This window comes from Neurospora tetraspora (assembly GCF_033439725.1).
Source record: "Neurospora tetraspora strain CBS 560.94 chromosome Unknown B0H65scaffold_5, whole genome shotgun sequence".
NCBI classification, from domain to species: domain Eukaryota; kingdom Fungi; phylum Ascomycota; class Sordariomycetes; order Sordariales; family Sordariaceae; genus Neurospora; species Neurospora tetraspora.
The window spans coordinates 2,239,989-2,260,095 of record NW_026944387.1 but is presented as its reverse complement, the minus strand read 5'-3'; the positions used below and the strand labels follow the sequence as shown (position 1 = coordinate 2,260,095).

Genomic DNA, 20,107 nt, shown 5'->3' with positions numbered 1-20,107 from the left:
TGGAGCGGCTTTTTGCGGCGTGAGGGAATGCAAGTCATCAAATACACCGTGGGGTCACGGTCACCCGCGGCCAGGATTGGGCAAGAGGACGATTCGTTCAATGCTGAGGTACCGCCTGGGCAAAACTCAAGGCTTAGGGCTCGCCAGGTTAAGGTGGTTCTGCTCGAGAAAGAAAGATGTGCCGGTTGCTGGTTCCACGGGGCGAAGGTATAACGACACGATGCTCTCCTTTGTTCGAGTTTTAACGAATGGATCAAGTGGTATCTGAGCGAAGCAACCGCTTGGACATATTTCAGACTCGGCATCAACAATGAAGCAGCAGTAACAGATCACGAACAAAACCACATATATACACTTACATATGTCGTTTGTTGACATTAGGGGGTGTCAATAGCAGGGGTTCGTGATATTGATACGTTCGGGCTGATGTAAAGGCTCGGCCCGAGTGTTCAGGTCCCACTAGCCGAAAGCCCAGGCCGTTTCTGGCGTTGTAGTGAGTCATTTGCATCAATAATACCCTACTTGAAGTTAGTACGTAGAGTGATAACGACAGCAGACGTGGCAGGCACTATACAAGACACTCGAGTCTTTATGACTCCTTCCAGGGACTGTAAAGATAAATAGAAGAGAATACTCTTCTGATAGGAAGAGACCTCGAACTCGAGCAACTGGTCCAAAATCAACATTGCCTATTCTTGTCGTGACGAAGCCAACGAGGCCAAAACACAATCCAGACAAAACACAAGATGACTCCCAAAGACCAGATACGCACTTGGACCCGTGAGGTCGGTAACGAGATCTACACCTACTCGACCGACCCAAGCCTAGTTGACCTCGCCGCCCTCAACGCGGCTCTGGCTTCCGACACCGTCTGGTGGGGGCGAGACCTGCCACAGGAAGCGTTGAAGCGGATGGTAGAGCACTCGTATAACTTTGGGCTATACGTCAGAGAGAATGGAGATAGCGAACAAGGTAAGGTCTTCCAGAAGCCCACACAAACACACACTCATGCATAAGGTACACACACAAAAGCCACACTCACTAACACAACCCCTATCAAGAAAACGACAACGCACACCAGCAGCAGCAGCAAAAGCAACAGCAAATGGTCGGTTTCGCCCGCCTCATAACCGACTACGTAACCTTCGGCTACCTAACCGACGTCTACGTTTTGCCGGAGTACCAAGGCAAAGGGCTGGGCGCCTGGATGATGGAGTGTCTCAACAAGGCGCTGGAGCAGTGGCCCGAGCTGAGGCGGGTCGTGTTGTTCACGGGCGACGCGTACGCGGCCAAGCTGTACGAGAGGACGCTGGGGATGAGGGATACGCAGGAGAAAGGAGGGAAACTGGTGGTTATGCAGAGGACGGGGCCGGCGGCTGTGGCGAGGAAGATGGGGGATTAAGTCGGGACGGGCAAGAAGGGGCGGCAGAGAAAATGAGAAAGTTGTTTGCATGCATGGTGGTATCATGAGATTAGACAGGTTGGTTGGCTTTATTGGGGATTTGAAGCAAATAGGCAGGCAGGTAGGTAGATGTTGATTGGTTATTGGGAATCTTTTTTTAAACATAAAAAATTAAACGGAAAAGAAATTCACGCCTTAGCTGTTGCTGTTCCTGTCTTCTTGTACGCTCCGCCGTTTTGCCTCCTCAATTCAATGGCACGCTTATACGGCGGTGCCGTGGGCGGCTGGACCGGGTCGAGCGAGACGTGGTCGTCTGGAAGTTTGTACGAGGCGTCCGAATCGAAAGCGGACAGATCGCCACAGGCGACGAAGGGGGCCACCCATCGGATGTCCTTCAGCGGCTCGTTGGTGAGGTCCTCCACTTTGACGTCGTAGATGCCATCCTTATCTGCTGGCGTCTGGATGGCACTTTCTGTTGTTGGTTCCTCCTTGGCTTGCTTCTCGGCCAACATCTCGGCGAGCTTGTTGCCGACGCCGAGAGGCTCTTCGAGGTTGGCTGTGAAACCCTCGGGAGGCTGGAAGTTGATGCAGACGATGAAGGCCTCGACACTGCTGGCGCGCGAAGAGCGGGGCTTGGCGACGTAGACCTTTTCGAAGAACACCTTCAGCTGGGCGTAGAGGAGGTCGACGTTGCGGCCCCGGAAGATCTTGGCGACGAACTTGCCGCCGGGCTTGAGGACGCAGAGGGCGAGGTTGAGGGCTGCGAACAGGAGCTGCGACTGGACGTAGATGTCGAGGTCATGCAAACCCGTGACGTCGGGCGCACCATCACTGATGACCAAATCCACCGGGTGTGACGCTTGCTGGTTCATGGTGCTGGGATCGAAATCGGGGTCCAATGCCTTGAGCAAGAGCGGAACGGTGGCGGGATGTGTGATGTCGGCTCGGAGGGTGATGATTCCTGGTAGAGGGCTGATGGGCTGCAAATCGATCGATACGATCTTAACCTGTTCTCTGGGAGCTGGTGTGTTCTCCTGAGATTCTTCCACCTTCTGAACATCCTCCTGGGCGTCTTGCTCGGGGAAGACGTTGAGCATCTGTTGCCGGAACTTGGCTTCACGGTCTTGCCAAGCACAACGACCGAACTTCTCTCCCTTGATGAGGACTCGAGATAACACTTGAGACCAGGAACCGGGGGCAGCACAGAGATCGACCACACGAGTGACATTTTCAAACAAGTTGAATTCTGTTGACAAGTACGGTGTTAGCAGTGATACACTGTTTTACACGAGGAAAAAGTCAACTGTCTTTACCTTCATCTAGTTGAAGAAGCTTGAATGCACTTCTGGCACGCCATCCTTGCTCCTTTGCCAGGCGATAGTAGGCATCACGCTTATCTTTTGATGATTTTCCCATTTTGAATTCTTCACTCACTTGGGTCAAGTAATGAAGCGTGAGTGACGGGAGTGAAGGAGTGGTCAGTGGATGAGCTTGTGAAAGAGACTGGGGGAGTTTGGGAAGATCAAAATGCCCCACTTCTGTGACAGGTCGCTGTTGCTGTACTGGGTGCCGAATTGGATTTTGGCGACGAGGGGTCCGTCTTCAGCAAATTGTCACCGCCAAAAAGATTCTGCCGGCATAATTACCGAGCACCTTGGCGGCCCTACCACTTGCACATCGAAAACACGCATATCTGGATGTAAAGTCTTTGAAGATAAGAAACATCCTTGAGCTGTTCGATGTCGTCTAATCTTTATATTAAGTATTCAATTGAAAACAGGTTGATTGTTTCCACGTCCTGTCCTGTCGGCACCTCTACAAGCTGTCATCCAGAATAGGTAGGCGGTGTCATTTACAGCAGCTAAGCTAGCCTGATCCAGCTAGCGGCTGCTGCAACCTAGCTGCAGGGTGGAGCCAAAATTTCCATTTCACTTTTACAACCATTTTCACTGAGAAAACACCCCTTCACAAAGTTTATCAGTGCAACCAACAGCCACTGAACACAATACCTTTTCCCACCCAAACACGACGACATATACATACCATGACCGTCGACAAGAAGCGCAAGAACACGAAAGCTCACGCCAGCGGGCCAAAGCGTCGCAAGACGCAACAGCAGTCCAAGCAGACCAAGCGGCCCGTTTCCGTCGATGCGCTGGCATGGAAGACGGTCGACATTCCCGAAATGTTCGATGACGCCGAAGGTTTCTTTGGCTTGGAGGAAATTACCGGTGTTGATGTCGTAAAAGAGGGAGACGTCGTCAAGTTTGTAAGTCTTGTCACTGATGATGACAATAATGGGGCATGGATCAACTCACACATATCGACAGATGGCTGCTGTTCCCAAGTCAAAGGCGGAGGTAGAAGATGATGGCGAAGAGTTCGGTGGTTTCGATGATGAAGAGACACCTAAACCTGCTGAGAATGCGGATCAGGAAGTCTCGACATCAGATTCCAAGGTCGAGGCAGTGAAAACTCCAGCCAAGGACAAGAAGGCCCCCAAGGACCAGAAGAAGCCGAAGGAGCAGCAGAAGGAGCAGCAAAAGCAGCAAAAGCAACAGCCAAAGAAAGAACAGCCAAACAAGGCAGCGAACAAGAAGAACGCCGAGGACAAGAAGAAGGCCCGAAAGAACGAGAAGACCACTGTCGAACCGAAGGACCCCGAACTAGAAACTGATCTCTTCACCAAACTGGAGGAACTCCCCGAGCCTGAAGAGGAGGAGGTTGACATGTCCGAATGGGTGCCGCTCGATTTGTCGCCTCGGATGATCTCGTCCATCGCCAAACTAAAATTCACCAAGCCCACCGTTATTCAGTCCAAGGCTATTCCCGAGATCATGGCTGGTCACGACGTTATCGGAAAGGCATCCACCGGTTCAGGAAAGACGTTGGCTTTCGGAATTCCCGTCGTCGAAAGCTGGTTGAGCGCTGCTGAGACGAGGAAGCAGAACAAGGAAGAGAAGAAGGGCGCCACAGCACTGATTTTGTCACCCACCAGAGAACTTGCCCAACAGATCAGGGACCATCTTCAAGCGCTCTGCAAGGGTCTTCCTATGGCGCCTTACATTTGCTCGGTTCTTGGTGGTATGGCAGTACAGAAGCAAAAACGCCAGCTTCAGGTTGCCGATATTGTCATTGCTACCCCCGGTAGAATGTGGGAGGTCATGAGCTCAGACAACTCCGTGCTCGCTTCTCTAAGGAACATCTCCTTCCTCGTATTGGATGAGGCGGATAGACTTCTGAAGGACGGTTCCTTCAAGGAGGCTGAGGAGATTTTCAAGGCGCTTGACAGGCCACCGGTGGAGGAGAACAATGAGGATCAGAAGATGGGCAACACTGATGAAGAGGGACAGGAAGAGGAGGAAGAGGAAAGCGAGGAGGAGGAGGAAGAAGAAGAGCCCGTCAACAAGAGGCAGACTCTCATTTTCTCCGCCACATTCAACAAGAACTTGCAGCAAAAGTTGGCCGGAAAATCCAAGTTCAAGGCGACGAGCACTCAGGACATGGAGTACCTTCTCCAGAAGCTCAACTTCCGCGAGACCCCCAAGTTTGTCGACGCCAACCCCGTCCACCAAATGGCCGAGAACCTCAAGGAGGGTCTCATCATGTGCGGAGACATGGAGAAGGATCTCTACCTCTACGCCACTCTCATGCTCCAGCCCACACGGCGTGCGCTCGTTTTCACCAACTCCGTCAACTCGGTCCGTCGCCTGACTCCCCTCCTCGAGAATCTCAATCTTCCAGCCTTCCCTCTCCACTCCGGCATGATCCAGCAAGCCCGTCTCCGCTCCATCGACCGCTTCAAGGCCAACGAGGGCGCCAAGAAGAAGAACGGTTCTGCCGCTATCTTGGTCGCCACCGATGTCGCCGCCCGTGGTCTCGATATCCCCGAAGTCGACCTCGTCATCCACTACCACGTCCCCCGCGCCGCCGAGGATTACGTGCACCGCTCCGGTCGTACCGCCCGTGCTTCCAACTCGGGCACGAGCATCCTGCTCTGCGGTCCCAAGGAAGCCGTGCCGACGCAGCGCCTCGTTGCCAAGGTGCACGCCCAAGCCGAGGTCAAGGCCGGCAACTCGGGCAACAACACCAAGAAACTCGTGTCGAGCGGTCTGCGCACCATCGACATTGACAGGCGCGTCGTCGCCAAGCTGCGGGAGCGCGTCGACTTGGCCAAGAAGATTGCCGATGCGGTGCAGGCCAAGACCATGGGTGGAAAGGAGGACGACTGGATGAAGAAGGCAGCGGAGGATTTGGGTGTTGAATATGACTCGGAAGAGCTTGAGAAGGCAGGCAAGTGGGGCGGCAAGGGCAGCTTCAAGAAGCAGAAGCAGAAAGAGGCACAGCAGATGAGCAAGGGAGAGTTGGCGTCGCTGAGGGCTGCGCTGAGGGATCTCTTGAGCAAGAGGATCAACACGGGCGTCAGCGAGAGGTACCTCACTGGATTGGATGTTAGTGAGTTGCTGAAGGGTGAGCAGGGGTTGTTCTTGGGCCAGGTGGACGGCTTGGGTCTGGATGATTAGAGGGACTTGGAGCGGTGATAATTGCATGTTCGTTTTACGGTTAATCTTTTATCTAAAGCGGTCATCTACATACCATGTCTCTTGGCTCAGTAGTATAGAAGTAAGATGTCTTCCATTTTCCATCAAGAACTAGAAGAACGGTTTACTTTTCGGACTGTGCTGCTAAGTAAGAAAGGGTCCACGGATCCACGAAGGACCCCATCTTCCCCATGGCCTAGATTCCCAGTGTTGTGGAAAGTTGAGACCCGATGCGACGTTCCCGGTTTCGGTTTCATCATCCGGAGAACATTCCGTTCCGCCGCTATGATTTTTTCCACCCGGCCCGTCGAAGTACCCCACACCGGGCCAGCAGGGTCTGCGAACTTGTGCAGCGAACGTGACAGCCAAGTATTGGGCATTTGTTGTCATTCTGCTTGTCTGGGCGGTCGCTTCACTGTTTCATTGGGTATCTGGGCAACGAGAAAAACGTCACTCTCGCACCATCCCGTCTGCTGCGTGGATGGCCTCATGGGGTTTTGTAACAAGAGACAGACAAAAAAAAGACTGACATCTAGCTAGACACCCCACTGTATCCGGACCCTCATCCGTACAAACAGTACAGTAGTACATAGTACCTAATCGCGCACCTCCAAAGAACTCTCCCGTGTCTCAACATTTGTCTCCCGTCACACACCATTCTTCAACGATCGACGTTTGATTCGCCCTGTGCACTCGAACGCCTCACCCAACAGTTCATCCTCCTCTTTGTTTCTCACGGTCTCTCATGTCATACCCCTCAGCATAACCTGACAGTGACAACAACAATCCTCTGATCGCAAGACCAGTGTCGTCATTCAGCACCCTTTTATCCGACGGTTTCCGAGATAAGCCAATCGCAGTTCGCTACCTTACGATTGATTTGGTTCATCGTTGCCCAATATCGGCTTAAACACAACAGCATATCGGTGTTTTGGCAAGAATACGCCTTCCGATCTATTGATTTCAGCAAAGTATCCACGGTGGAAAAAGCGCAATATTCGAGGCCTGAAACGGCATTCTGATCCTTCTTTATCGAGCCGAATCCGAACAAACACTGCGCCCTGCGAACCACCGACCGAGCGGACGAACGAACGAACGAACGAAAACAACACACCTAATACCGCCAGCTCGCCGCCATGGCTGGCAACGGTTCTCTTGCTAGCCTTGCTAGCCGGGTATCTGCCATCGATCGCGTTCCGTCTACGGCATCCCTAAACGAAATCCAACGTCCTCGAAAACTTCGTCTCCTGATCGCCGCAAATGGCCCTCGAGATGTCGCCTACGCGCAGGCCATCGCCGTCCGCCTGTCGAAAGAGCCCCAAATAACAACACGAGCGATAGTCGACGACATGACCCACCGATTAGCACAAGAAATTATGGTACACAAGAACAAGAGCTTGAGGGCAGATGGACCCGATGGTCTTACGGGGAAGGAGATCGAAACATATCAGCAGGAAGCCTACGAACTGATAGAATGGGCCGACCTTCTCGTCATTGCGCCCATCGATGCGGACCACCTGGCGAGGATGATGTGCGGTATGGCAGATACACTGTTACTGGAGGTCTTAAGGGGTTGGGATGCCTCCAAGAGGATACTTCTTATACCTGGCATGACCACATACATGTGGGAGAACCCAATGACTAAGAGACAGATCAGCAAGCTTCATCGGAAATGGAGCTGGATCCGGGTACTTCCCCCAATCCTGTGGCATTACGACGACTCCCCGAACCCGAAACGTATCGTGAAATGGGATGCTTTCAATGAAGTACTGGCGATCATCAAGAACCAGGCCGATTTGCTCAAGATCGGTTACACCGTCGAAGTATCCGTTCAGCAGGGAACATCCGCCGCAACAGGGAAGAAGGCCAGAAGCACACTACCACCAGAACTATGGAGCATGATCTTCGAATACACCAACGACTGGGAGCTAGCCACCTCCATGGGCGTCTTCACCACCATCCCCATGCCCGAGAGCGAAGGCTGGCGACTCCAACCCAAAGACCCCAACGACCCGTTGCAGGTATTCATGCACGAGCTAGAATGGACGCTCCTGACAGCCAACACCAAAGCCATCTGCGAAAAGCTCTCGCAAGCGCCTGAATCATTCCAGGATCTCTCCGCCCTCGCCGTCCACCTAATATTTAAATTCGGCCTCACCGAAGTCCTCACCTACATCGAGTCCAACTTCCCGCACCTCTTCAAGTGTTTCGACGGCAAGACGATCCCGACCAAAGCCTCGGCCTACTACTACCGCACCGACATCCTCGAATGGTGGGCGCGCTCCCCTTCCTTTTTGGAAAAGCAATACGACACGGAAGCGCTCAACCTAGCCTCCATGCGCGGCAGCATCCCCGTCCTCGAATGGTGGCGCCGCTCCGGCCTGCCCTTAAAATACACCGAATCCGCCTTCGAGCTAGCCACCTCTCGAGGCCACCTGGACGTGCTCCAATGGTGGCGGGACGCCTCCCAAAGAGAACACCCGTCGCGCAACATCTCCCTCAAACCCGGTCGCTCCCTGCTGATGGCGGCGCAGTACGGCCACGTGGAGATCATGCGCTGGTGGCTCGAGCAGTCGGGCGTCCCCCTAGAACACCAGGAGCAGGTGTGCAAGATGGCGAGTAGATGGGGCCAGGTGAAAATTTTGGACTTGTGGCGCGAGCTGAGGGGGGACGATAAGATGCAGTTTGATAATCAGATTCTTATAGAGCCGACTTTTCATGCGCATATCCCCGTGCTGGAGTGGTGGCGGAGGTATGCGCATGGGGAGCTACCCGGTATGAATGGGAGGAAGGGCAAGAGGGTGGAGTATAAGACGATGGATATCGAGGAGGCGCTGGAGGATTCGTTGGGCGATCAGACGAGGGTGAGGAGGTGGTGGGCGGAGAATGGGTTAAATCTGGGGTTGGGGACGAGCGAGTGGATGAAGGTTAGGTATTTGTGAGTTGAGTGAGTGATGGGATGGGATGGGATGGGACGGGATAGGTAATGCAATAGGAGATTCAGTTGGGATAACAACGAACTCGAACTAAGAACGTCATGACATTTATGATTACGGCACAATCAGGATTTCTATAGATGGTGTAAAAAAGGGAATATCACATGGTGAAAGGGGAATGAATAAACATATTTTGGTATTTGGTAGTCTGGGTGGAAATGCAGTCAGTGAAGGGATACAGAAAATAGGAGTCTTGTTTTGGTTGATATTGTTGAACTTTAAAAATTTTCATTTCGGATTGACTTCATAAGGTCTAGATTCAGCACACTTTTCATCAAGGAGTGATTGATAGCCGCTTGCCCGGCTAGCTCAATCGGTAGAGCGTGAGACTCTTAAGGAGTTCCTCCGTAATCTCAAGGTTGTGGGTTCGACCCCCACGTCGGGCTCAATTCCCGATCGTTCCTTCAATTTTTGCATTTTTCCCTAGCAATGCGAGCTAGCTGCCCTTTTCCCTCTTTTTCAAATTCTTCTTTTGTTCTTGTGTCCTTTTTGCCTTTTCCCCTAAAAAGCATGAACATGTCTATGTTATGACACTCCATCTATTCCCCTCTTTCCTCTCGCGCAGCCGAGCTATACCCTCTTTTTTTTCTTTTACATTCATGGTGATGTTGGTATGGCAGGACATGAGACCTATCTCAAAACCTTTCGGCATGTTTGTGTATGCCACTCGATACCGTTGTGATTGAAGCTCTTCGAGAATAGTTCGAGTTTCGTTCAACACAAGAGTTCTCTTCCACTGCAACCAGGGCAACATGACACCGCACGTGAACTCATTACCAGCACATCAGGGAGCAAGTAACCTGGGTATCATTGGAATTTTGCCGGGTTGCTGGGTATCATTCGCCTGAGGACATCGATTTGGCGAGCTTGTGCTTTGTTCTTCAGATCCGACACTCCTCTTCTGTCGACTCTCCGTAGGCCGTTCGAGTAGATTACCGTGTAGTCTGGAATAGCCTCACCTGCTGCAACGGTGCTGTTGGCGGTCAGGGTGCAATGCTGTGGCAATATCAGTACTTCAGTCCAGTCCAAACCAGTCCAGTCCCATACAGCCACGACCGAGTAGGTCCAGCAGCACATCAATCACCGATGCACTGGAGCAAGAGATAGAACACTTGTGTCGACAGTTGAACTCACCTTCCCAACAACAGCCCCCGCCCCAACCCTCGTCCCAATGCCCACCGTCGTGCCCTCCCCAATCACCGTCCCGCCGCTCTCAACCTGCGCGCCCACCTCGACCGTCACATAATCGCCCAGCGTCACCGCGCCCATCGAGCGCCCTTCCTTGTCCGGACTCCCCTTGTGATACCTCCCCTGCAGGTCGGCTGCCCCCAAGCAAGCGCGCTCGTGCACGATGCAGCGCCGGCCGACCGTGACGCGACCGCCCAAAGACTCGAGCCGCGCGCGCGGGTGGATCACGCTCTCGGTGCTGACGATGATGGTGTGCGCGCCCGTGAGGAGGGCGCTGTCGGCGATGGTGCAGGACGAGGAGAATTGCACGGGGGGCTTGGGGCCGGATTGGGAGACGGCGGGAAGGATGGAGTGTCGTTTGTGGTGCCCATGGGCAGAGGAGGAGCTGGGGCCGGGGGAGGGGGTTGCTGATGACATTGTTGTTGTGGTTGTGGTTTGTTGGTGTCCAGACACTGTAATGGCCGATGTACCGTCGCGTTAGGTATTTGTTGTCTTTGTAAACAAGATCTTGTGCACAAGATGTTGTCTCTAGTTTGGGCGGTCGGTCTCGTCCGGCCGATATTTGGAGATATTGGTCGCTCGATCGGGCGGAGATCTAGATTGGGTGGCCGAAGCTCTGGGTCGCTGGGAGCTTGGAAGCTCGGGCGCTATCGTCAACTTTATGGAGTTGATGGAGATGAAGATGGAGGTCGTGGGTTTGGTGGGCGGGGATTTGCTAGTCATGCATGCTTGACGTTTGCAAAGGGCATCCCTGACTCGCGGATGATGGATCTGTTGGATCTGAGGTCTTTAAATTTTCGTGGAGCTCTTTCAACCTTCAACTCTTTCCAACTTTCAACCTGGACAACATGCGCCATTGCATGCGCACCTTGGGACGAAAGAAGAGGGCATCTTGACGCAGGAACAAAGCGCAAGATGTAAGGAGGTGAGACGAGATGGCCCAGCCAATCGGCCACAGCTTCCGACTTGCAGCCTTGGGACGGAGGGGCACTCTGCAGTGCATTGGCACCGTGACCTCGCTCACCTCGGAGCACCAAGAAGCTCCCGCCACAGGCCCAAGCGCCACACCTGAGCCTATAGTAATGGGCCAATCAGAATGGCGAAAGAATCGGTTACGTCCATGAAGTTGAAGGCCACCAGCCCCATGGGGACGGGAACAAGTGGGCAAGTGGAATAACCTCACCCACTCCTCTCGAGTCCCCATCCCCGACGACGACCCCCAGAGTCCCCTCCCGCTCCCGGCCTCCATAGGCATACTCCACACTGCTCTGTGTCCGGAGCAGATACGACTTTCATCATGCTTTCACGTACCGCGGCGCCCACCAAGGCGTCGGCCAGGACCCTCTCGCGCGCCGCCGTCGAGCAATGCCGAACCTTTGCGACCGTCCAAGATGGCTCTGCCAATCCCGTGCGCCACTACGGCGGTCTTAAGGACCAGGACCGCATCTTCCAGAACCTCTACGGCCGTTACCCGCCCGACCTGAAGCATGCGAAGAAGATGGGCGATTGGCACAAGACCAAGGAGATTCTCCTCAAGGGTCACGACTGGATCATTGGCGAGGTCAAGGCTTCCGGTCTTAGAGGCCGTGGTGGAGCTGGTTTTCCCTCGGGACTCAAATGGGTGTGTTTTCGCAAACGGGCCATTAGAAAAATAAAACCAATTGTACTGACTGTTTTCTCTCGCATGCCAGTCTTTCATGAACTTCAAGGACTGGGACAAGGACAACAAGCCCCGTTATCTGGTCGTCAACGCCGATGAGGGTGAGCCGGGTACCTGCAAGGATCGCGAGATCATGCGCAAGGATCCCCACAAGCTTGTCGAGGGCTGCTTGGTCGCCGGCCGTGCCATGAATGCTACCGCTGCCTACATCTACATCCGTGGCGAGTTCATCCAGGAGGCTGCCGTTCTACAGAACGCTATCAACGAGGCTTATGCTGATGGGCTGATCGGAAAGAATGCCTGCGGCTCTGGCTACGATTTCGATGTCTACATCCACCGTGGCGCCGGTGCCTACGTTTGCGGCGAGGAGACCAGCTTGATCGAGTCGCTCGAGGGCAAGCCCGGAAAGCCCCGTCTTAAGCCTCCTTTCCCCGCTGCCGTCGGTCTGTTCGGTTGCCCTTCGACTGTCGCCAACGTCGAGACTATTGCTGTCGCTCCCACCATCTGCCGCCGCGGTGGCAGCTGGTTTGCCGGGTTCGGCCGTGAGCGCAACCAGGGTACCAAGCTTTACTGCATCAGCGGCCACGTCAACAACCCGTGCACTGTCGAGGAGGAGATGAGCATTCCGATGCGTGAGCTTATCGACAAGCACTGCGGCGGTGTCCGCGGTGGCTGGGATAACCTTTTAGCCGTCATCCCCGGTGGATCCTCGACGCCTATTCTGCCCAAGCACATTTGCGATGACCAGTTGATGGATTTCGATGCGCTCAAGGACAGCCAGTCCGGTTTGGGTACTGCCGCTCTTATCGTCATGGACAAGAGCACCGATGTCGTCCGCGCCATTTCCCGACTAAGCCACTTCTACCGCCACGAATCCTGCGGCCAGTGCACACCTTGCCGTGAAGGCAGCAAGTGGACCGAGCAGATCATGAAGCGTTTCGAGAAGGGCCAGGGACGTGAGAGGGAGATTGATATGCTCCAGGAGTTGACTAAGCAGGTTGAAGGTCACACTATCTGCGGTAGGTCTATCTGGTTTGTTCCATGATCATTGTTGATTGGCACTGACAATGATCTGTTTAGCTCTCGGCGAAGCTTTTGCCTGGCCCATCCAAGGCCTCATCCGCCACTTCCGGCCCGAGCTGGAGGCCCGTATGCGGAAGTTTGCTCAGGAGAACGGTGGTGAGGCTCTTGCTGGCGGCTGGCAACACAATGCCAGACAGCAGGGCAAGCTTATCTCCCCTGGCATGTAAGGGGTGACACGATGACAACAGTGAATAATGAACAACAGGATGGAGGCCGGAAGAGTGCGTTCCCAGTACGCAAAGAGCCTGCTTTGTTACAAGCCTAACATAGAGAAAACCGGCCGCGTTTAATGCGTGTCTGTATTGTACGTTTGTGCATAAAAGCCATGCCCTAGAAGCTCTTAGACTGCCCCGGTTGGGCTTATGTTATTGTATTTATTTTGGCTTTTATGCTTTGCTGAGTTGGCGTGATTTTAATAAGGGGGTATTGAATTTGGATGAGACACAATGCGTTCAGGAGAGATACCAGATGTCTTTGACGATCCGGTCAGATCGCATGTGTTGTTGTTTTGGTGGTGATGATTCTCATTCCGCTATGAACCATTGACAAATTCAGGCCCAAAGCCGATCAAGCGATCATCACAGCAACCTCCACTTTATGTCCGGGGAACTCCCGCGCGGAGTTTCCACTCGTTCACAGCCGAGAACAGCCTTTTTCTGGGGACCCTGATGACCTGTCAACATTCCCAGGGCTCCATGCCTGCCCAATAAACACCTCCCAAGACACCCAAACCACAGCTTCACAGCCTTCTTTTGCCCCTCTGTTTTTCCTTATTTAGGTTCATAAGAGGTCGTAAACAGTCACGCAGATGGGTTCTGTTTTGGCTTTGTTAATCGTTCATATATAACAGGCCTTCTTCTGAAGATCCTCTGAGCCAAAACCCTCAAAGACTCTTTACCGCTTTTTGGGATATCATTTACTCTCAAAAACTCACAACCACCTTCACCATCAGACCACAACTTTTTGAGAACCCCAACAAACTTCAACCACCCCCCATCCAACACGCACCTAAACACACAAATCCAAGCCCAGCCCAAACTCTCACACCAAATGCCCCCAGGCGGCTTCTCCCACCAACGCTCCCAATCCACCTCCTCCCTCCCCCCGCCCTCCTCCTCCGCCTCTGTCGCCGGCTCCTCCTTCGGCATCCACGCCCGCCACGCATCCACCTCGCTCCGCGGGCCCGGCGCGCACATCACCCGTCCCACGGGCATCCCCAGCTTTAGGGGCTATTACTACTATTACTCGCTGTCGCTGAGGACGGGATCGAATCAGGACGTGGGAGGATTGTTGGCTGGTCCGTTGCTGGGTGGTCGGCAACAAGCGGATAAGGACGCGAAGGAGAAGGAGAAGAAGAAGAAGAGGGGGGGTCAGCAGGGAGGGGGGAAAGGAGGAGGAGGAGGACAGGGAGGAGGAGGAGCGGGTGGTGCTGGTGGTGGGAAGGGGATTGGGTCTTGAGGTTGGGGTGTTGTTGAATTGTGTTTGTGAGTTTGAACACGCATACACATACATTGATTTGTTTGGAGGTTTGGGTGATTGGGGAAGTTAGGATGACTCAGAACACTAACGTTACGATGGACGAAAAGGGGCCGGTTGTGGCTGATGGGAAGAGGGCTGTGGTGACGGTTGAGCGGATGAAGGTGAAAAAGCGAAGCAACTTTGAGACTCTCATAAAGTTTGGGACGGATGCCAGTAAGTTGATTCCCCTCCTTTCACGCTCCAGCACTGCGCTGAGGGCACTTGATACTTACTCTCTGCTGCGCTTCTCCAACCCAACATCCACCGCAAACGACAATCCAACCTAACTAACACCCTCCCCTCAGCTGGTCTCGAACGCACCTTCCGCCTCTTCCAAGCCCTCGCCCAATGCATCGCCCACATCCCCTCCATCCGCTCCATCTTCATCTTCTTTCTCTACACTCTCCACCAGGTCCTCCGCGCCTCCCTCGTCATGGGTCTGAGCACATTCAACCTATCTCCACCCCTAAAAGAATCATTCCCCCCGTCAACCGAAGCAGAAGCCCAAATCATCACCATCGCCCTAGGCGTCCGCTCAAAACTATCCCAAGGCCGGCGCTTCTTCCGGCTCTTTCGCTTCTTGGAGAGTTTTCATTCTGCTTCGACTCTTTACTACCAGCACCAGGCACAAACGGAAACCGACAAGAGCGAGGCGGATATTTACTGCATGTGGCTGGATATCATGTCCAAGAGTTTTAACGGGATGTACAACCTCTTCGAGGCGCTGGGGTTCTTCGCGGCGCTGGGCGTGCCGGGGCTGGATCCGTGGGGAGCGGAGGTTAATAGGTTTTTGCATGTGGAGGGTCAAAGGTTTTGGTTGTTTGCGCTTGTTTGCGGGGTGGTTGCGGGTGTGGTTAGGCTGGTGAATGATCGGGACCAGGCTGGCGTTGATGGTGCCGGTGATGCTGCTGAGACGGAGAAGGAGAAGGAGAAACAGACAGGAACAAAGGAGGAGGATGAGCATGGTAACCAACTAAAGGAGGAGGAACGCCAGCGCGCGGTGTTGGAGCAGAAGGAGCAGAGGAACGCGATTCGGAAGGATCGCTGCATGCGGATCCAACGTAGGGTCATGGCTGATCTGCTTGATCTTGCTCAGCCCGGTGCTGTTGTTGGGTGGTTTCCGGACTGGCCGGGCATGATTGGGCTTATGATGGTTGGAAGTACGTGGCTTACTGGTGTAGAGGTCTGGGAGAAGTGTGCGCGGTGAATGAGTGGTGGTGGAGTTGGTGGTGGTTCTTGTTCATAAAAACCTAAACCTTGGATATAGCGACGCTCGTATAAAGCTGTGCGAAAAGAAAAAGGGCAACAAGCATTTGTTGTATCAGCAAACTAAGGGGTCATACGTGTTTATATATTTCGAATCTTCGGTTTCATTCATCGCATATAGTCCAATATATAACAACTTATGTTCATAACCCGTAAAGCTACCAACTCGCAACCCTGTACTCCCTCACCACGTTTCAAGATCCAAGGGGTGTCAGCGGAAGGCATTACCATCCAGCGTATGTATAGAGGCGTATAATCAAGCGGCGATGGACATCGGACGAATCGCGCTCCCATGTTGGAACTTGGGTTAGATTGAGGAACGTAAAAACTTCAGAGGTTGATAAATGGGATAGGGATGTTAGAAGCAGCAACGGGTGATGTCAAGATGAGAACGCTCGGAGCAGCCACACAAGCAGGAGCACATTCTCATTTATAGCTCCCTAACTTCTACCAGGTGTTGAACCTCATATATCCCTTCTGAAATGGTTTCATAGGGTAGCTTCTGCGGGGCCATCATCGTTGTGACGCGTCCATTACCAGTAATACGAAGAAAGCACCTTTTATTCCACACATAGCTTTGAAAACTAGAAGAGAACGAGGGCCTAAGGATGGCCTGTACCCGTCAGCGGTTCTGTGGCCAAGGGGCACACCCATAACTCTGTATAATGTCTTGACGTTGAAACACTCGAAGTTGGAGATCCAAGTGGGAGAGCAAATGGGAGTCGAGCCTATTCGTCTGCCTCATGGACCAACTGCCAACACCCTTCCATGGACGATTCGAAGAGTGAGCCGTTGAGGAGCTGGTGGCAATAAGGGCCGAACAGAACCTGAGTCAAATGAGTTTCCGGTTTTATGGCTTCCCACTCGTTGTCTTTTCAAGTGCTATCATAATCCTCCTACGATCAAATATCGACTGCTGGATGACGAGTGTTCAAGAAGTGTTGGGTTGTGAGAAGGGTCAGCATCGGCTGACACTAACAGTTTAAGGAAGTCAAAGTGACTATGCGGATTAAAACAGACGCTTGAACCCTGTTCTGTCTTGGAGCTGGCGCAGCAAGGATACCCCGCCTTGCAACTGTCCGACAGCTGCAGCAAGAAACATAGGACGAGGTACCCGAATGCAAGGGCATCAGGAAGGCCGAAGGGCGGAGAAATGCGGCAAAACCCCAAAAGAGAAGGCGGTCTGGCCCAATTCAGCCAAGCCCCGTAAATTTTTGCCAGTCGTCCGTCGCGAGGCCCATTGAATTTCGAATTCCGCAATCGATCCTCGCCCAGCGCGCCCGCGTCCTTTGTCCAGAACCGATTTTTGTTCGAGTTCCAGAGGATCCTTTTGGTGTTTTCGAATTCTCACCTCCATGTCCGCCCCGCCTTCCTGGCTATTCTCCAACAACACTACCTCCTCGTCGACCGCTCCTGCCTCAGCAGCCTCTACCGAACCAAAAACCAAAATGGCCGGCACCAAGAAGGTCGTTAAGAAGTCGGGCGACAAGAAGAAGGCTGCCGCCCAGCCTTCCGCTCAGCTCCTTGCCGCCGTCGAGAAATTCCTCACCGAGAACAACTTTGCCGACGCCGCGACCGAGTTCACCAGGAAAATCACCAAGAACGGCTGGGAGAAGAAGTCTTCCGACGCTTCCCTCGTTTCTATCTTCCAGACCTGGGAGGCCAAGCCCAAGCAGGCCGGCAGCACCAGTGGCGACGATAGCGACAGCGATGACGAGAGCAGCAGCTCTAGCGAGTCCGAGTCTTCGGACAGCGACAGCGATAGTGACAGTGAAGACGAAAAGATGAAGGAGGCCCCCGCCAAGAAGGCCGAATCCTCGAGCTCTAGCAGCAGCAGCGACTCTTCCAGCGACAGCTCTAGCGACTCCAGCTCTAGCGAGGATGAGGCTAAGAAGACCAAGGCCGCCGCCCCCGCCGCCCCTGCCGCCAACCCTCTCAAGCGCAAGGCCGAGTCCAGCTCCGAGAGCTCTTCCTCTTCGTCCGATTCTTCCTCCAGCGACTCTTCCAGCTCTGAGGATGAGGCCCCCAAGGCCAAGAAGCAGAAGGTCGCCGAGTCTTCTTCCTCCTCTTCTGAGTCTTCATCTGACTCCTCCGACTCGTCTTCTTCCTCCGAATCCGAAGACGACAAGAAGAAGCCCGCCGCCAAGGCTGCTTCTCCCAAGAAGGCCGCTGTCGCCAAGAAGGAGGAGTCTTCTGACTCTTCCTCTTCCGACTCTTCTTCCGATTCTAGCTCCGACTCCTCGTCTTCTGATTCTTCCTCCGATTCCTCTTCCGATTCGGATTCGAGCTCCTCCAGCGACTCCGACTCCTCTTCTGACTCTTCGTCTGATTCCGACTCCAGCTCGGACTCCGACTCTGACTCTTCTGAGTCTGAGGCTGAGAAGAAGGAGGTCAAGAAGGAAGTCAAGAAGGCTGTCAAGTCCGACAGCTCCTCCAGCGACAGCTCCTCCAGCGATTCTTCGTCCGACTCTGACTCTTCCGACTCCGAGGACGAGAAGAAGACCGACAACAAGAAGGCCGCCTCCACTAACGGTTCCGACTCCTCTGCTACCATCAAGGCTTCCACCGAGTCTACTCCCGTTCCTGACAACGCGGAGAAGACCAACAACCGCGGCAAGGCCAACGGCCCGCCACCCAAGAAGGAGATCCAGCCCTTCTCTCGCGTGCGCAAGGACGTCGTAGTTGACCCGCGTCTCGCTTCCAACGCTTTCGCCGGTCACGCGTGGGGCCAGAAGGCGCACGAGGATCTAATTGTCACCAGAGGAAAGGGCTTCACCAAGGAGAAGAACAAGAAGAAGAGGGGCAGCTACCGGGGCGGACCCATCGACACCTTCGCCGTCGGTGGCATCAAGTTCGATGACTAAACGGTCATTGTAGACCTGTTCTGTCCTGTCTGATCTCCTTTCTCTTTTTTTGCTAAAACTCGGTTCCTTCACTGGTATAACAAAAGCTCTGCTTCCTCTTTCCGACCGGCCAAAGTCTTCTCTGTGTGCTTTTCGTTTGCATTTGCGATATACCATTTTTTCTCTTTCCTATCTTGATGCATTGTCTGGGGGGTTACGTGCATCTTTTCTTCACTTGGCCAGAGGACAACGACATGTTCTCGTCGTTACCATCTCCTTCCTGTGTATAGACTAGAACTAGGATAGCTTGGTTTGGACTTACGCGGAGTTTGATTTCGATGCGCGGGTACCAAGTTATCGAAACCATATATAACGAGCTTACATCAACCTTACTTACTTGATGATTGTGTCTTTGGTTTTGACTGCCGGTTGGGGCCGTGAACTGACGATCAGAGTAGAGTTTGCTCTGGTGTTTCCACGCTGGTCGTGAGAGCCTCGTGAGGTTGAGTTGGTCATGATGATGTCTGTAAAACTTCCCGTAACCTGGACTTTTCCCATCCCTGTCAGTATAACCAACGGTCAAGCGTCAAGCAGAACCCGCCTGCGTTCGGTACACTGTACAACGTATGACATCCGGAATGGTGAAAGGTCTGAAAGAGGCTGTTGGCTTGATTGGCGTGTTGTCTTGTCTCCTCCTTTGACCGTTCGCGAAATACGATGACAGGCAGATAGATCTTCTACTTCGCGTGCGGCAGTTATCAAGGCGGCTCGTTAGGCTATGTTGGTGAACTAGTGAGTGGTGTTGTTCGTCAAGACGGACAGGGCTGAGCACCGTTGGTGTCCCAAGGGACCGGAAACAGTCAAACCCCAAACTAACAAGCGGGTCGTTAGGGCTGAGGCAAACCGGCACAGCCTCGGATGGACAATGGTTGGTTGGTTGGCTGCGCAACGCATTTCCGTCATCGTGTGAATGGAGAAAAGAAAGGCTGATTGACGTTATCAACCTGAGGCAGTTGGAAAGGCTTCCCCAGTTGATCGATCCATCTGGTTCTGGGCTTTGTTTCTTGACACACATCTGTTGCCGGGCTCTGTGTGTTGGCACACGTGAATGAAGGCGGGTTTGCCCTTTCACATGTTGGCCCGAACGATGACAAGGGAAACATACCGGTAGTCATTCAAACACCCCGGTCGGTCCGGAAGGGGTACAAGCCTGTGTGATCAATCCAAACCGGGATTTTCAGATCGCAAGTTTTCAACCTGTTCCAACAGACATTTTTGAAAAGTTTCGTGGAAGGGATATCTCATCGGATCCGGTTATTAAGTTGCTGCTTACTGGATGACTAGCGCAGGTCCGGAATGTCAGCCGGAGATCAGGTATTTCGTGACTGGGCGTTGGGGGATTCAATGAAAGTGAGTGAAGTGATCTTTAGGCAGCTTCAGGAGATAATCGGTGTTTTTGTGCCTTAACTCCGCTCAATTGACTATATGTTTGGCGCAGCTAGATGGTGGGATGAACAAACTAGATTGCTGGTGTCTTTGGTTGGTATTCCACTTAGATATGTCCGGCGGCCGGCCCCGGTAGGTAGGTATACGGTGAGCTTGAAGGCGTT

At 53.3% G+C, this 20,107-nt stretch overlaps 9 protein-coding genes and 1 non-coding gene across 10 annotated transcripts; 7 read left to right on the top strand and 3 right to left on the bottom strand.

Moving 5' to 3' along the window:
• Positions 1–543: 543 nt before the first annotated feature.
• B0H65DRAFT_231181 (acyl-CoA N-acyltransferase) lies at positions 544–1,496 on the top strand. The gene is made up of 2 exons (XM_062822183.1): positions 544–972; positions 1,062–1,496. The coding sequence occupies exons 1-2, from the start codon at positions 747–749 to the stop codon at positions 1,400–1,402; spliced, it is 567 nt and encodes a 188-aa protein (XP_062680615.1). The 5' UTR covers positions 544–746; the 3' UTR covers positions 1,403–1,496.
• A 94-nt stretch (positions 1,497–1,590) lies between these two features.
• Positions 1,591–2,818, bottom strand: B0H65DRAFT_509838 (uridine-2'-O--methyltransferase TRM7; the record flags this gene model as incomplete). The annotated part of the gene is made up of 2 exons (XM_062828349.1): positions 1,591–2,648; positions 2,716–2,818. The coding sequence occupies 2 exons, from the start codon at positions 2,816–2,818 to the stop codon at positions 1,591–1,593; spliced, it is 1,161 nt and encodes a 386-aa protein (XP_062680614.1).
• A 444-nt stretch (positions 2,819–3,262) lies between these two features.
• Positions 3,263–6,378, top strand: B0H65DRAFT_496161 (DEAD-domain-containing protein). Its single transcript, XM_062827794.1, has 2 exons — positions 3,263–3,671; positions 3,733–6,378. Exons 1-2 carry the CDS (start codon positions 3,447–3,449, stop codon positions 5,923–5,925), a joined length of 2,418 nt encoding a protein of 805 aa, XP_062680613.1. The 5' UTR covers positions 3,263–3,446; the 3' UTR covers positions 5,926–6,378.
• Positions 6,379–6,781: 403 nt separating this feature from the next.
• Positions 6,782–9,172, top strand: B0H65DRAFT_231155 (uncharacterized protein). The gene has a single exon (XM_062822181.1). The coding sequence runs from the start codon at positions 7,080–7,082 to the stop codon at positions 8,883–8,885; it is 1,806 nt and encodes a 601-aa protein (XP_062680612.1). The 5' UTR covers positions 6,782–7,079; the 3' UTR covers positions 8,886–9,172.
• Positions 9,173–9,237: 65 nt separating this feature from the next.
• On the top strand, positions 9,238–9,325 carry B0H65DRAFT_t325. The gene has a single exon. It is a non-coding gene; the product is annotated as a tRNA-Lys (tRNA).
• A 360-nt stretch (positions 9,326–9,685) lies between these two features.
• B0H65DRAFT_231167 (trimeric LpxA-like protein) lies at positions 9,686–10,695 on the bottom strand. Its single transcript, XM_062822182.1, has 2 exons — positions 10,074–10,695; positions 9,686–9,935 (listed from the first exon to the last, which is right to left on the bottom strand). Exons 1-2 carry the CDS (start codon positions 10,542–10,544, stop codon positions 9,747–9,749), a joined length of 660 nt encoding a protein of 219 aa, XP_062680611.1. The 5' UTR covers positions 10,545–10,695; the 3' UTR covers positions 9,686–9,746.
• Positions 10,696–11,208: 513 nt separating this feature from the next.
• On the top strand, positions 11,209–13,443 carry B0H65DRAFT_469463 (uncharacterized protein). The gene is made up of 3 exons (XM_062827010.1): positions 11,209–11,748; positions 11,819–12,806; positions 12,868–13,443. The coding sequence occupies exons 1-3, from the start codon at positions 11,425–11,427 to the stop codon at positions 13,035–13,037; spliced, it is 1,482 nt and encodes a 493-aa protein (XP_062680610.1). The 5' UTR covers positions 11,209–11,424; the 3' UTR covers positions 13,038–13,443.
• A 477-nt stretch (positions 13,444–13,920) lies between these two features.
• B0H65DRAFT_428153 (peroxisomal biogenesis factor 11-domain-containing protein) lies at positions 13,921–15,595 on the top strand (the record flags this gene model as incomplete). Its single annotated transcript, XM_062824738.1, has 3 exons — positions 13,921–14,321; positions 14,420–14,562; positions 14,694–15,595. The coding sequence occupies 3 exons, from the start codon at positions 13,921–13,923 to the stop codon at positions 15,593–15,595; spliced, it is 1,446 nt and encodes a 481-aa protein (XP_062680609.1).
• A 1,266-nt stretch (positions 15,596–16,861) lies between these two features.
• B0H65DRAFT_231149 (SRP40, C-terminal domain-containing protein) lies at positions 16,862–18,801 on the top strand. The gene has a single exon (XM_062822180.1). The coding sequence runs from the start codon at positions 17,010–17,012 to the stop codon at positions 18,516–18,518; it is 1,509 nt and encodes a 502-aa protein (XP_062680608.1). The 5' UTR covers positions 16,862–17,009; the 3' UTR covers positions 18,519–18,801.
• Positions 18,615–19,959, bottom strand: B0H65DRAFT_231123 (uncharacterized protein). The gene is made up of 2 exons (XM_062822179.1): positions 19,112–19,959; positions 18,615–19,045 (listed from the first exon to the last, which is right to left on the bottom strand). The coding sequence occupies exons 1-2, from the start codon at positions 19,570–19,572 to the stop codon at positions 18,712–18,714; spliced, it is 795 nt and encodes a 264-aa protein (XP_062680607.1). The 5' UTR covers positions 19,573–19,959; the 3' UTR covers positions 18,615–18,711.
• Between the last annotated feature and the right edge of the window lie 148 nt (positions 19,960–20,107).

Excerpts from the sequence above, each read along its gene's own strand:
- B0H65DRAFT_231149 (XM_062822180.1), top strand. The coding sequence starts at position 17,010 with ATGTCCGCCCCGCCTTCCTGGCTATTCTCCAACAACACTACCTCCTCG.
- B0H65DRAFT_496161 (XM_062827794.1), top strand. The coding sequence starts at position 3,447 with ATGACCGTCGACAAGAAGCGCAAGAACACGAAAGCTCACGCCAGCGGG. Across the intron at positions 3,672-3,732 it reads AGGGAGACGTCGTCAAGTTT|ATGGCTGCTGTTCCCAAGTC; the intron begins GTAAGTCTTGTC and ends ACATATCGACAG.
- B0H65DRAFT_231123 (XM_062822179.1), bottom strand. The coding sequence starts at position 19,572 with ATGTGTGTCAAGAAACAAAGCCCAGAACCAGATGGATCGATCAACTGG. Across the intron at positions 19,046-19,111 it reads GATGTCATACGTTGTACAGT|TCCAGGTTACGGGAAGTTTT; the intron begins GTACCGAACGCA and ends GGATGGGAAAAG.
- B0H65DRAFT_231155 (XM_062822181.1), top strand. The coding sequence starts at position 7,080 with ATGGCTGGCAACGGTTCTCTTGCTAGCCTTGCTAGCCGGGTATCTGCC.
- B0H65DRAFT_469463 (XM_062827010.1), top strand. The coding sequence starts at position 11,425 with ATGCTTTCACGTACCGCGGCGCCCACCAAGGCGTCGGCCAGGACCCTC. Across the intron at positions 11,749-11,818 it reads TTCCCTCGGGACTCAAATGG|TCTTTCATGAACTTCAAGGA; the intron begins GTGTGTTTTCGC and ends CTCGCATGCCAG. Across the intron at positions 12,807-12,867 it reads TGAAGGTCACACTATCTGCG|CTCTCGGCGAAGCTTTTGCC; the intron begins GTAGGTCTATCT and ends TGATCTGTTTAG.
- B0H65DRAFT_231181 (XM_062822183.1), top strand. The coding sequence starts at position 747 with ATGACTCCCAAAGACCAGATACGCACTTGGACCCGTGAGGTCGGTAAC. Across the intron at positions 973-1,061 it reads GAATGGAGATAGCGAACAAG|AAAACGACAACGCACACCAG; the intron begins GTAAGGTCTTCC and ends ACCCCTATCAAG.
- B0H65DRAFT_231167 (XM_062822182.1), bottom strand. The coding sequence starts at position 10,544 with ATGTCATCAGCAACCCCCTCCCCCGGCCCCAGCTCCTCCTCTGCCCAT. Across the intron at positions 9,936-10,073 it reads CGGGGGCTGTTGTTGGGAAG|CATTGCACCCTGACCGCCAA; the intron begins GTGAGTTCAACT and ends ATATTGCCACAG.